The sequence below is a fragment of the Ascidiella aspersa genome, chromosome 3, assembly GCF_963924565.1.
Source record: "Ascidiella aspersa chromosome 3, kaAscAspe10.2, whole genome shotgun sequence".
NCBI classification, from domain to species: Eukaryota; Metazoa; Chordata; class Ascidiacea; order Phlebobranchia; family Ascidiidae; genus Ascidiella; species Ascidiella aspersa.
Genome location: NC_139449.1, coordinates 19,993,021 through 20,005,716, shown reverse-complemented (window position 1 = coordinate 20,005,716; position 12,696 = coordinate 19,993,021). Strand labels below are relative to the sequence as shown.

The 12,696-nt window shown below is 37.1% G+C and overlaps 3 protein-coding genes across 3 annotated transcripts; 1 reads left to right on the top strand and 2 right to left on the bottom strand.

Annotated features, from left to right (window-relative positions):
• The first annotated feature begins 1,118 nt into the window (after nucleotides 1-1,118).
• Nucleotides 1,119-3,055, top strand: LOC146160668 (DNA-directed RNA polymerase II subunit RPB3-like). Its single transcript, XM_083383539.1, has 6 exons — nucleotides 1,119-1,286; nucleotides 1,372-1,497; nucleotides 1,621-1,749; nucleotides 1,936-2,065; nucleotides 2,131-2,284; nucleotides 2,403-3,055. The coding sequence occupies exons 1-6, from the start codon at nucleotides 1,164-1,166 to the stop codon at nucleotides 2,572-2,574; spliced, it is 834 nt and encodes a 277-aa protein (XP_083239665.1). The 5' UTR covers nucleotides 1,119-1,163; the 3' UTR covers nucleotides 2,575-3,055.
• Nucleotides 2,387-4,113, bottom strand: LOC146160667 (uncharacterized). The gene is made up of 5 exons (XM_083383540.1): nucleotides 3,973-4,113; nucleotides 3,775-3,913; nucleotides 3,154-3,227; nucleotides 2,905-3,061; nucleotides 2,387-2,835 (listed from the first exon to the last, which is right to left on the bottom strand). The coding sequence occupies exons 1-5, from the start codon at nucleotides 4,104-4,106 to the stop codon at nucleotides 2,656-2,658; spliced, it is 684 nt and encodes a 227-aa protein (XP_083239666.1). The 5' UTR covers nucleotides 4,107-4,113; the 3' UTR covers nucleotides 2,387-2,655.
• Nucleotides 4,114-7,945: 3,832 nt separating this feature from the next.
• On the bottom strand, nucleotides 7,946-11,120 carry LOC146160666 (uncharacterized). Its single transcript, XM_083385589.1, has 6 exons — nucleotides 10,714-11,120; nucleotides 10,383-10,453; nucleotides 9,371-9,659; nucleotides 8,714-9,239; nucleotides 8,555-8,637; nucleotides 7,946-8,376 (listed from the first exon to the last, which is right to left on the bottom strand). The coding sequence occupies exons 1-6, from the start codon at nucleotides 11,099-11,101 to the stop codon at nucleotides 8,138-8,140; spliced, it is 1,596 nt and encodes a 531-aa protein (XP_083241715.1). The 5' UTR covers nucleotides 11,102-11,120; the 3' UTR covers nucleotides 7,946-8,137.
• Between the last annotated feature and the right edge of the window lie 1,576 nt (nucleotides 11,121-12,696).

The window sequence follows — 12,696 nt, the reverse complement described above, 5'->3', positions numbered from 1 at the left end:
CCTAGAAGTCTTGTTAAAAGTATAAGCAACTAACTCGAAATGCAAAAAAGAGGCCATTTGAACAATTTTGAGCGTCCTCGGAGGACCATTCATTTTTCTTGAGAAAAGAGGACAAATCCCCCCCCTCCCCCCCCAATGATAATTAATTTAATAAAAGTTAACACAAAGTTTTATATTCGGCCCACGATGGTCAGGTCTTTGAGTAATCCAGCCCTTTATTGACCCCTGCAGGTCTACTCAAAGAGATTATCATCTCTTTAGTTTTGACAAACAAATATGTTTGCGGAAATAAGGGGCCGCCTTTCTTGCGTACTTATAAACAGTTGAATCTCTTTGGACGGACGTAAGTTTTGTAATTTTAGACCAGGTCTTGCTCATTCATGCATAACATTGTGAATAGTCTCCTCACAAATTATACGATTTAACGCTGTATTTTTTCGCGGGCAGAATTTATTGTTGATGCGTTTTTCGTAAGTCTATAATAACCTGAAATATATTTTGTTGTTTATTCAACACGAAATTATTTGTTATTGGCATTAAATTTTTACGTACCGTGGATATGGCCATTATCATACTCTCGGACCACTATGAACTAAAACAATCCCATAACTTGTGGGTTAACTAACCGGCGGTTAATCATACGCCTTTCACAGAAGTAGAATACAAAATGTACCAAAACTATACATGTTGTAACCAAAAACAAACATTTCGGCATTTGTTTAGACCCAGTTCGGCAAGTAATGGAGATCTTATTAGTGGCTTCAGTGCTTGACCAAAAATCAGGGTGACAGCAAAGTTGTGCTTTCTTTTTTTTTATGGAGAAATTCAGCTTCAGATGTGGTTTAAAAAAACATTACTTGGGTTAGCGTCTGGGACCTGGGTTTGGATAAGTCAAATAATAATACTTGACCCACCCTCACCCAAATATTGTGCATTGCTTTAATATTTGTATCAATGCTGTGGTAAGATTTTAGACCAGCTCCGGTTTGTTGAAAAGGGTGCACTCGCCATCATTTTTAAAGTGTTTTATGACTTAATTAAACTCCAAACAAAACAATATGTCTTTGCTGTTAAATTATTATAATTGCAGGACATCTTTTATAGAAGTTAATTGTTTCTTATGTTGTTACATTGTCAGATTATCTTATAAAACCTAGTGTAATATGCCCTATGCTAATCAACCCACAGTAAATATAACCGAATTAACCAGAGGTAATGTAAAATTTGTTGTCGAAGATACAGATTTGAGCACTGCCAACTCCATTAGACGTGTGTTTATTGCAGAGGTAATTACAAACTTTTAAATAAATTGATGAACCGTGTAAGATCGAAATTTTCTTTAATCACACCCAAATATGATGTACTGTACAGGTTCCTACATTGGCAATTGACTGGATTCAAATTGAAGAAAACTCCTCTGTCCTAAATGATGAATTTTTGTCTCATAGAATTGGTTTGATACCATTAACATCTGATGACATCGTGGACAAAATTCAGGTGTCAAATCCTTGAGTGATATAGAATTTATTTACAATGGAATTATTCCAATGATAAACTCAGTATTATGTTTTTGCTTTAATTGTATTTTATTTCAGCATATAAGTTTTTGTATTTTGATAGTACTCCCGTGATTGTATGTGTGAAGAGTTTTGCCAAGAGTGCTCTGTAGAGTTTCATTTGGATGTTAAGTGCAACAATGAGGGAACCAGACAAGTCACTACCAGAGACCTAATCTCAATGAACCCAAAGGTTTGTAATATATGTTGTCAGTATAGTTTATGATAAAACTGCGTAACTTACAGCGTTGTTTTGTTTGGGTCTATTCAAGTATCAGGTTTGAGCTTAATCACAATGGAAAAATCATAGTATATCATTTACAATAAAATTTTGCCAGCACCCATAATTTATTTATTATTGTTTTGTTCCGTTATTCAGGTTGTTCCAATAACATCTCTTAGCAGGGGGGATAGCAGTGAAGCTTACGGAGAACAGGATGATATTTTGATTGTAAAGTTAAGAAAAGGTCAAGCCTTGAAGTTTAAAGCCTATGCCAAGAAAGGCTTTGGTAATTTTTTGCCGATACACAGTAATGTTTTTAAAATATCAATAATTCACCCGCTGTGTTTATAGGCAAAGAGCATGCTAAATGGCAACCAGTAAGTGTTGTTGCATTTGAGTATGATCCAGACAACACATTACGACACACAACATATCCAAAGCCAGAAGAGTGGCCAAAAAGTGAACATAGTAAAATATTAGATGAAGATGAAAAATTTCAAGGAGAGTGAGTGATTTAATTGAAACATTATCTTACCATTACATTTAGACACTGACACACTTAAAAATTACATAATTTAGGTTGTGTGGGTAAATTTTTAAAAGTAACATTATTTGATTTTTAGGTTTGACCCCAATGGAAAGCCAAACAAGTTCTTCTACAACATTGAAACAACTGGAGCTATCAGGCCTGAAAACATTGTACTCAATGGCCTTGCAGTTCTAAAAAAGAAACTTAGTGACTTACAAACACAACACAGCCATGAACTGCAACAAGAAGGTCTAACGATCAGCTAATGTGCAAGATATGCGTTGTCTGTATAGTGACTGTCTATTTTTGATGCTCAAGAACACTGGTAAAAAAACAAAGTAAATTTATTAGGAACATTTCCCTGCTTCCTTTTTGGTTTTTAAAGGATTATCAACAAAGTTAAATAATTTTGGTCCAATTTCTTCAATGCGATTGAAACCTTTTTGCCGCCACAGCCTTTGACACATTCCATATTTCAAACAGCGTTTGTGTCTGCAGCCGTTGCACATTCTGTAGCCATCCACCACCTGCAAAAATATCTGCCTAATTTAATACGGTCCAAAGTTGTGTGTATACATATATTTCACAAGTAAAACCTTCCAGTCTTCTGGTTGGGGTGTTGGAACTATGTTTGCATCTGGTTGTGATTCCATTGTTGTTCTTTCAATAATAAATCTGCCATCTTTTAGTAACTGTGTAAACCCAATGTCTTCTTTTGTAGGCAGACCTTGTGGAAATCTAACTGGCTGCACCCTAATAAATAGTATATTCAGGCTTTAGTGGTAACAACAATATGTAATATATATATATTTATATATATATATATATATATACTAGTTCTTTACCGGATAAGATGCTTGACGGACCACAAGATTTCATTCATTTTTGCATAGTTTATTTGAATGCTGATGTCGAATCTCTAAAAGAAATATAATTAAACAAATCCTAATCAAGGGGTTTTGACAGCATTGGTACCATTCTGCATTACCAGGCTTTAATATTAATTATAGCATTGTTCCCACTAAGTATGTTTTTGTTGGGGAATTTTCTGTTGTTCCCATAATGTATGGTAAATTGTAAAGCAATAACACAACTTCAAGTAAAAGTATACACAAACATCCTAGTCACACGAAAGTACTTATTTGGTTTAAAAGTATATATTTTTTGAAAAATGTTTTAGCCTTTTTGTTTTAGCAGTTCATTTTGCTTTAAATAAACTAGTATGCAAGTATTTTTCTGGGCTTATTAGTAGGTTTCAGAAAATTAAAACATGTGTAATACTTTAGCAGCTGCATAAATTATATTCTCTGCTTGAAAAAATTAGGGTTTTATATTTTTTTAACTAAATTTATGAACAATGGTTTGATCAGCCAAGAAAAGGTTGGGCACCATTGAGATAAACATTTCTATATACAGATGTATTATATAGCCATGGTTGTCTTGAATATGTTGTTATTACCATTTACCTTATATAAACCAAGCTCTTTCATTGCTTCTTTTTCCCAATAAGGCCTATGTTGTAATGTTTTAACTTGCTCAATCATCCAAAATTTTGGGGGTTCTTCTATTGGATATTCTGGATACATTTCTTGAGGAGTTTCGAATCTAAACATATAAATGCATTATTTTTTTCAAAATATTTTAGCAATTGTTTAATAACTTACCCAAGTTTAGCTGCAGTATGGGCAATTGATTGGATTTTGATGGGCCCAGAGTGTTTATATGGTGTCCTGGAACGAACAGCTGACACATGAAAGTATCTTAAGCATGTTTTTTGAATTAGATTGGCCATTTGCATAAAATCAAACTCTACAATTAACAAAAATAGTAAGTAACAACACAACAAAATGTTTAAAATAAACAAATAGATAGAATTATTTAATTGGAAGTTTATTGGTACTTCAGTAAACCCAAAGGGAAACAAGCAGCTCAAAATATTATCGTGTAATACAATATTACTGCACATATAAAGAAAGCTTTACATTTAAAAAAAATATGTAAAATTTGCTGTGGTTTGGAACTGCTAGTTAAAACTGGGTAAATGTCATAGTCGTAAGTAATAGCAATCCCCCCGAGTAGAAAGATATCCACATTGTACAACTCGGTAAGCGTGCGTTTGCATTCCAGGGCATTTTATATCATTTTCCAGTATATATCTACTTGACCCACCCTAACCCAACATTAACCAACATGCTAACCCAAATATTGTGCGTTGCTTTTATAATTGTTTTCACCCTGTGATAGGACTCTAGACCAGCTACCAAATCTGTTAAAGGCCGCAAAGCTAAAGAGACGCAAAAAAGTCGCAGTTGATTCTCCACTCATTTAGCACTAAAAGCATACTTCCAAGGACCGACTACGATGATTCTAGTCTTAAACACCTAAACCTCGAAACACGACGGTATACTTTATTCTTTATTAATACTACAAAGGAAATGTGGATTTACATTTACTCATATTAGCGGTTTGACAGACTGCTGTTTTTATAAGGTCTCAGAACAACAGAACAACTTGTTTCTAAATGAATTGCACGCATGAGTGACCTGTTTTATGCTTTATCAGTCAGTGATACGGTATAGTATAATTCAGGGGTCGGCAACCCCTGGCACGATTTTTAGGGCACGCCAAATGATTCGGAAGTGTTCGTGTCACAATGTAGTCTTAACTGTTGTATTTGACATTAGTTTTTTGTGGAAGGGGAGTTAAAAGCAGGGCATTCTAGTCATTAAAAGTAAGCAGGTGCGTTTTTGTGCGACTGAGAAACCAAGATAAAAGCGAAACTGATAGTTAACACTTCTAGGTATCGGCTGAAAAGCGTCTAAGTATATTCCAAAGTAGAGAGCAGTATTGTGTTCGTGACAGTTCGTTTTTTATCAGGGTTAGGGTATATTTATAAAATTTAACTTATGAAATTAAGTTTAATGGCGTCTTCCAAGATGCGTTAATTGGATGTCGGATCATTCCTAAAATAGATGTCAGAGGCTTTTTTCAAATTATTTGGCTTTCTTTGAACTACGTCGAGGCGAAAATTTGCGAATCTTGTTTTTACATATTATAGTTTGCGCTTAAACTCTTCAGACGACACCATGCTTACTCCAGATTTATCAACGAAGAAAATTAATCAAAGTGCACTAGCCATCGCTAGAGGTAAATAGGTATAAAAAAACCTGAAGAGACGAAATACACTAACGCCTCGATGAGTCGGTTGCGGTCTCACGACCTATGTTTTTTATTTGCTACGCAGTTAGCACGGCAATTTACTTTTCAAATTATGTGAGTAAAGATATTTAATTCCAATCTAACAACGAACCGAAAGTATAAAGGATTATTTAGTTGTTGTTAGAATTACAGCATTTATCGAGAGATTGACCGACTATGTAGGCATAAATTGCAAACTGGCAATATATTCGCGAAATGTATATCAGCCAGGTTGATATATCCTAGTTGGATGATGGATGATTTGGATGAAAGGGCGTACAAAAAAGGTTAAAGACACATGGAAGGCCACTAACTGGTTTATAAAAAAAAAATTGGGCCAAGGAATGAAAAAGTTTGGGAACCACTGCTGAACTAGGTAAATCTATTAGAGTCCGACGTTTGCGCATACGCAGTACCAAATTTCTAAACTGATAGACCGTTGTCTGTGAATTACGCCTTTACTGTGTTTTTGTTCTTCACCAGAGCTTTAATTTCTTTTTCAAGATGTTATACCAAATTCTTGACGATCAGTGCGAGCCAAAATTTTTGAGAACCACTGTCTTGACATCTGGAAACCACCGTTGTTGCAATTGCGCAAGCTCGTGGCGTTTTTTTTTTTTTAGCGATAAAATATATTAATTTGTTTCGAAATAACAAATTGAGTAGCCTACACAATATAAGTCGGGCGACAATGAATATTTATCGCTTAAATAACCCACCAGTCAGGCGAGTGAGTGTCATTCAGTACTCATGTATAGACTCTAGTCTACAGCTAACTCCCACTGGTAACCGCACGAACGCGAAATCTCAACCATGTTGTTTTTTTGATAAACTTCGTAGAAATTGCTGCGTATCACGAATCATGACTGAAATTCATATAAAAATTAGCTTTCGACAAGTAACCTAATTCACTTGGAATCAGGATGGGTTCCGATCCAATATCATCACTGTAGGCCTATCCCTATCCAATAAAAAATCGCGCTCGCTGCGCTCGTCAGGCGCGCTGTGGGTTAAAATTGTTAAAAAATATTAAAAAAAAAAGTTTAGCAATAAATATTCATTTTAATAATGGTTTAAAAGATGTAAGCTTGTTGAGCCTTGTAAAGAAAAAAATACATATAGTCTTTTACCAAGAGAGCCAAGTCAAACCTGCAGAACTTTTACCACTGGTGTCAAAATGTATACCATCGGACTAAAGTAGACTAATGGACACCACAAGCAGGAGACACAATCACAAATTAAATTAACAAAAAATTAGGCTATGCAAATTTTATTTTTGATTTCAAAGGGTTGTGATTTGTTTCGTCATGCACAAAAGGAATGGAGTTTTAGGAAATCTTGAATAAAGTTTCAGTTCACAAGTTCATAGTATTTCCCGCAAGCATTAACAGCGTTAAAATAAAATGAAACCGCTGACAGTTTATTTAATGTTTTTGGTCTTCGGTAGGCTACTTATGGTGAGCTGCATACGTTCAATAGCCGCCGGTTCCATTACGTTTAATGTATAAAAATATAGATAAATAGAAAAGTGTTTTAAAAAGCTTTATTGAAAATGTCATCACCATAGTTCCAAGGATCTCTCGGATAACGATGACGAAGCAGTTATTCACATTTGAGATTACATGCACCATATAATCTCTATTTAACTTACCGAATGTGTCAAAACTAAAATAAATTCAAAATGTTTACATTTAATAATTTGGAATTCGTTGGCATATATGTTGAGTGTGACGGTGACGCACAGCCCGTATTAGGAAACTGAACCATTCATAAAGCACAATGTATACATTAAAGCAATTCGAGAGACTGTCCGGTTTTGTCGGAGGTCGTGAGTTCGTATTTCACCGCAGGCTAGTTAATTTCCAAACATGGCCTTGCTTGTACAAAAATTCTGATAAAGCTGACTGATTTCCGGTAAGCCTATCGAAAGACATCCGGTGTACTATAATGTGTGCGGTTATGGTTGGTCAGTAGGCTACGACCCTCGAAGTGGCTTGATTAAAGAATTGTGTGTATTAATTTTTTATGTATGGATAGATTCATATATAAATGTAGCGTATATGTATGTAATTAATTTGTATGATAAACACGTTTCATTGCAGACCTTTGTGTATATTTACAATTACTATATAATAAGATCATTCCCTATCCCTTTATAATATTTTTAATGATATAAAAATAGAATATCAGCAGGAGTCAGATAACTCGGTTTACCTATATACCGGAAACTTAGATCACGATCATTACATCACTGTTAGTATGTTTGCTGCTTTTGTTTTTCGTTTTCGCTTTAACAAGAATAAGTATATCTATTCTTTCCAGCACACTAAATACTTTTGGTATTTTCAAGATCTTATGTATTTAGTTCAAATTTAGAAACACAGCTTCAAGTACCAAAAGTAAAAATCAAGACATGTTAAACACGACACAAGAGCAGCCAATCGGTAAAAACGAGCAAACGTTGTGCATTTTTAGCAAAATAAATAACAATATGACGTAGAACAAAAAGGCGATTTTTAAGAAATAAATAACACATAGTTTGTTGCGCGAAAAATGAAGCGTTTTGTTTTTGCTGCGTGTGTATACTTTATACTTTACAAGTATTTTTAAAATTTAAACGGTTCTAACCTACTACAGTGTTTGGGAATATACGCAAGTCATGATTAATTTGTGTCCACGGGGCCGGGAACATAATTGAATTCCGCCATCGCTTTCGGCAGCAAAAACGCGCGACAGATCCGATCTGCCGGCCAACAGCTGTCTAGCCGACGGTCTCTCTGCATAGTCGTTGGACAGCAGCAAATCTAAGCACCTACTAAACTTTCGGTTGAACGTCTTCCATGATTTGCGCGGGTCTTTCTTAACGTTACCTAGATAAAAGCACTAGTGTTTGTGTTTGTTTATACGTGGAAAGTGTTAAGTACGATAAATCAGATTTATGGGTGACTTAGTCAACTGGAATAAGGGATAACTAAAACTTCATAACTAACTAAAAAAGATAACTAAAAAAAGCTTAAAACAAACACAAATGTAACCATGTCGAATTACCTTTGACGTTCTTTTTTATCTTGTTTCTAACTAGTTGGTATGCTTCCGTGCTGTTGGCGCTTCCAGGCGAAACTTCAGATGATCTATAAGCAAACACGTTTAAAGATACACCCGAGATGATGTAAAAAGTCACTTACTCGACGAGCGCCACCAACTCACCTTTGTTCGAATTCCTTGTTTTCCGAGGACGACGAAAGCCGGGCCAAGCGCTTGCAGTGCTTAAGGTAGTGGACATCGCACGTGCAGACCTTGATCCATGGCGTGCAGCCTCTCAACATGCGAAAGACCAGGTGACCGAACGACATCATGTCGTAGCTAGGGTCGCAGCGCATAGCGTGGAAGGCGTTCGTGGCCAGGTTGGTGCCGTTATCTATTTTCGACACCGCCCTGCACTTGAAGCATTCAAATTCGCGCCTGCACTCCACCCAGACTGAGAAGTCCCTGGCTTTGTGAAAGTTGCCGACTTTCACTTGAACCTTGCCTTCTTGTTGATCACGGTCAGCTAAATGATCGTGTTTTACAGCAACGTTTGAGGCGTTTAGGTCGTTGTGGCAAATTCGAATCGAGTGAATGTATTCGAGGGCACTGAGAAGCTGTCGGCTAATATCCTTGACAGTCTCTTCGGGTAGAATTTGATTGACAGATCGGTCTTGGAAACGCTTTAGCGACATCTCACCGAAGTTTTCTGAGGAAAGACATTACGGAAACGATTAGTATGTCATGGAATGCAATTGTAACAAAGAGGCAGACGCTATATTAAAAAGAAACAACATTTAATGCGACAGGATGTAACAGCAAGCACACTGTCAATAGCACCTATCGATATGTAGAGGTTCTTCTGGTTGTCGAGCACGAAGCCGTGGCAAAAAAGGATGTGCGGACTCTTGCGGAGGCAGCGCATCAAGATCACTTCGCGAAAGAACTCGCGGTTCATCTCAATCGAGGACTTGGTCACCTTGCCTCTTGCCAGATGTCGGAAGGAACTCCTCCTACAGAAGGACTTGGAATCGGCTGAGTTGCCGAAAGACCCTGCATCGTTATAGTCGGAGGCGATTTTGTGAAGAGCTACTGTGTCATTGTAGAGAACGTCTCGAGCAAGCCACTTCTGCAGGAATCGAAGAATCGATCGGTTAAACGTATATGTGATACCTACCTATTTATTGCTTAACGGTTAACGTTGTTCCAGATCGGCTCGGTCGAAAACCAAGCTAACTGACGTTCAAAGCAAAATATTTTGAAACGTTTTTTAAAACGAACAAAAAATATACATTAAATCTACCTAATTTCCGAATTTTATTAAAACGTTACGAGGCTATACTTAAACAGTATAGCCATTGTTGTACAAATAGGCAACTCGATTATTTTAGTCGTTGCATTTTCAGCTTCTGATATAATCCATATTTTATAGTCTATAGTACAATTAGGGCATTTTTTTTCAATTATTTTAAGCTGCTATTCACTGCGATTTAAAAAAAATCAAAATAAATCAACTGCCTTTCACATTAGCTTTTATAGGAATTTCGATATAACTGGCGGCAGTATTGTTAAGTCGAATGCTTTAACATCGTAAGTTTGTTTTGCATTACCACAACTATTAACCGACCGTGCTTTTCTTTATATAAATAAAATAACACTTTATGAAACCAAGTAAAACAAACACCCTCCAAAACGCCCTGGACGAATTAAACCAGGTGCGAGCGAGTGAAGTAAAATTTACGAAGAATGTTATAACCGCCCTTTCGAAACGCTTTTTGGACGCGCAGTGGTTGATCGGATTAAATCAAGATGTTTTTTAAATACGTGACGTTGTTGATGCCATTGCAAATACCTGGCGGTCTTGCACGGACGATCGAGGTAGTTTCTTGATGAATTTGTGGCGGTACGTACTCAGTTCTTCAGCTGTTAAAACAAATATTTATTTAAAAAATGGCGTATAACTAAGATAGGCTATCCCTGCCAGTTTAGGGTATTTTATATTTTAAATTAAATTCGACACGTTGCAACCTTATTCCACACTGATAAAACAAATTCCCCTATAATTTACCAACAACTTTGTTCAAAGCTGATTTGGGTAGAAAGTGATTCTTTTAAAAACCCGAAAGCAAATTTCCTTAGATGTCTTTTTTCATTGCAAGGAGACAATTCCACAACGCTCTTACCTTTATTAAACTTTGTATTTTCATTGTTTTCGGTTGTGACCGTTTGGAAGACATTTTCGCTGCTGTGGCCAAGTTTTGTGGCAATTCCGGTCGAGAATTCGTCCATTTCGTTGTTTGACATTCTGGTGAATTCCTCAGTCCCGGTTAGTTTTGTGGCAATTCCGGTCGAGAATTCGTCCATTTCGTTGTTTGACATTCTGGTGAATTCCTCAGTCCCGGTTAGTTTTGTGGCAATTCCGGTCGAGAATTCGTCCATTTCGTTGTTTGACATTCTGGTGAATTCCTCAGTCCCGGTTACGCAGCGATTAATGAAAACTGATTCCATGGATTCCAGGGAAGATTGGCGTCGGTATTTTGCGCCCAAATCACCAGATAGGCAGTTGTACATCTTACGTTTGTTATGAGAAACCAATTTTCGTAGGCTTAAATAAAATATAAGCGTTCTTAAATCATTAGGCGCATACGGCCATATAGTTGTATGTAAATGGCAGGTGAGATTTTAAAACGGAGATGATAAATATCTAAACGTTTTAGTTAACTTAGAACTTTCATTAGTTTTTGTTCGTCGAAAAAAAAAATGCTAACACAACTATAAAGAATCATCACATAGCCAAATTAGTCGACTTTTGTTAGCTGTCTGGCGGTAAACTCACAAGCCACTTGCTTATATTTACAACTTATACTTGTTTGACAGTCCAAATCAGCTCAAATACAAAATACGTTGCCTTTCCTTCCTTGTTTACTGAAATATTTCCAAACGAAACATAAGCTAACACAAAGCCTGCTTTGGCAAGACCAAACTCTGGTAAATTGAATAGCTTCTGTTTAATATGCTTTATTTTAAAGTTAGGCCACAGTATAAAAATGGAGAAGAAAAAATAGCAACAGCAGACTGCACCGATTTATTAGACTTTAATTTGTTTTACCGCAGCGTCGGCGGTCAGCTAGGCTGAGTGGCTTTGCCACTGTGTACCAACAACAACTAAGCAGCAAGCAAGACGTGTTGATTTTTCCTCGCTGATTTGGATCAGACGCGATAGCTTATTGATTAAATACTTGTCGCGCGCACCTGCCGACATGCGTCAGCGACAATGCTTACGTCCGTGTAATTACGGCCGCTTTCACAGCGTTTCGCTAAGATTCTGCAACGGACCGGCGCCCCTTAGACCCGTATTTTGCCCGACGACTTTGCTGATCTGTCGAAAGGTACGCTAATTGGCGGGCGAAAAGGAAAGTCGAAGAGACAAATTGACGGCAATCGGACGCACTTAGGCACACCGCGACGTTTCCGTTGTTAGGTGGCCTATAAGCGCCTAATTTGCGGCTTCGGTTGCTGGATAACACGCGCTCGTACAACACCGAGAGTTCGCGCCAACCAAAACGCGAGACAGCGGATGTTCGCAACTTGGTGAACGACTGAACGTGTGCTATCAAGAACTGACGCCACTTGGCGTGAGTTTCAAGAGGCCAGGTGTACCCACACTCGCTATCGCGGTGCCAAAATAAGCTGAAACGTTCTTAGGAGTACAGCCAAAAACGGTGTCTTCGAAGTTGTTAGACGTGGGGACCATTAGTGCATATGGGTAAGCAAATACGTGTTTTGGGGCTACAGTTACATAGGATCTATTTTGTGGCTAAATGTTAATGTTGTTTTGGTTACACATTCATTTAAACCACTCAATTTTTCGTTCTGAAACGCACAGTTATACGGAAAGGAGTTTGAAAGGTAGCATCACGTAAACTAGCCACAAGGCAATAACCTTAAATGCCCTCCAGCACACAAATGGTTTCGATAAAAGTTTGCAAACATGCCGTTTGAGCCTCGTTGCGTTTCGTGTAAATCGATGTGAGCAACACGTGATGTCTTAGCGACAGGATTAAATAGATTAAATCGTGGTACACCGTCCCTTGAGTTTCATTTGAATAAACATTGAGAGACTTTCAACCGCTCATCGATTGACGTTTTTTCAAGGGAGAACTTCT

Excerpts from the sequence above, each read along its gene's own strand:
- LOC146160668 (XM_083383539.1), top strand. The coding sequence starts at position 1,164 with ATGCCCTATGCTAATCAACCCACAGTAAATATAACCGAATTAACCAGA. Across the intron at positions 1,750-1,935 it reads TAATCTCAATGAACCCAAAG|GTTGTTCCAATAACATCTCT; the intron begins GTTTGTAATATA and ends TCCGTTATTCAG. Across the intron at positions 2,285-2,402 it reads GATGAAAAATTTCAAGGAGA|GTTTGACCCCAATGGAAAGC; the intron begins GTGAGTGATTTA and ends TTTGATTTTTAG.
- LOC146160667 (XM_083383540.1), bottom strand. The coding sequence starts at position 4,106 with ATGCAAATGGCCAATCTAATTCAAAAAACATGCTTAAGATACTTTCAT. Across the intron at positions 3,914-3,972 it reads CATACTGCAGCTAAACTTGG|ATTCGAAACTCCTCAAGAAA; the intron begins GTAAGTTATTAA and ends TTATATGTTTAG. Across the intron at positions 2,836-2,904 it reads CCCAACCAGAAGACTGGAAG|GTGGTGGATGGCTACAGAAT; the intron begins GTTTTACTTGTG and ends ATATTTTTGCAG.
- LOC146160666 (XM_083385589.1), bottom strand. The coding sequence starts at position 11,101 with ATGTACAACTGCCTATCTGGTGATTTGGGCGCAAAATACCGACGCCAA. Across the intron at positions 8,638-8,713 it reads AACAAGGAATTCGAACAAAG|ATCATCTGAAGTTTCGCCTG; the intron begins GTGAGTTGGTGG and ends GTTTGCTTATAG. Across the intron at positions 8,377-8,554 it reads GATAAAAAAGAACGTCAAAG|GTAACGTTAAGAAAGACCCG; the intron begins GTAATTCGACAT and ends GCTTTTATCTAG.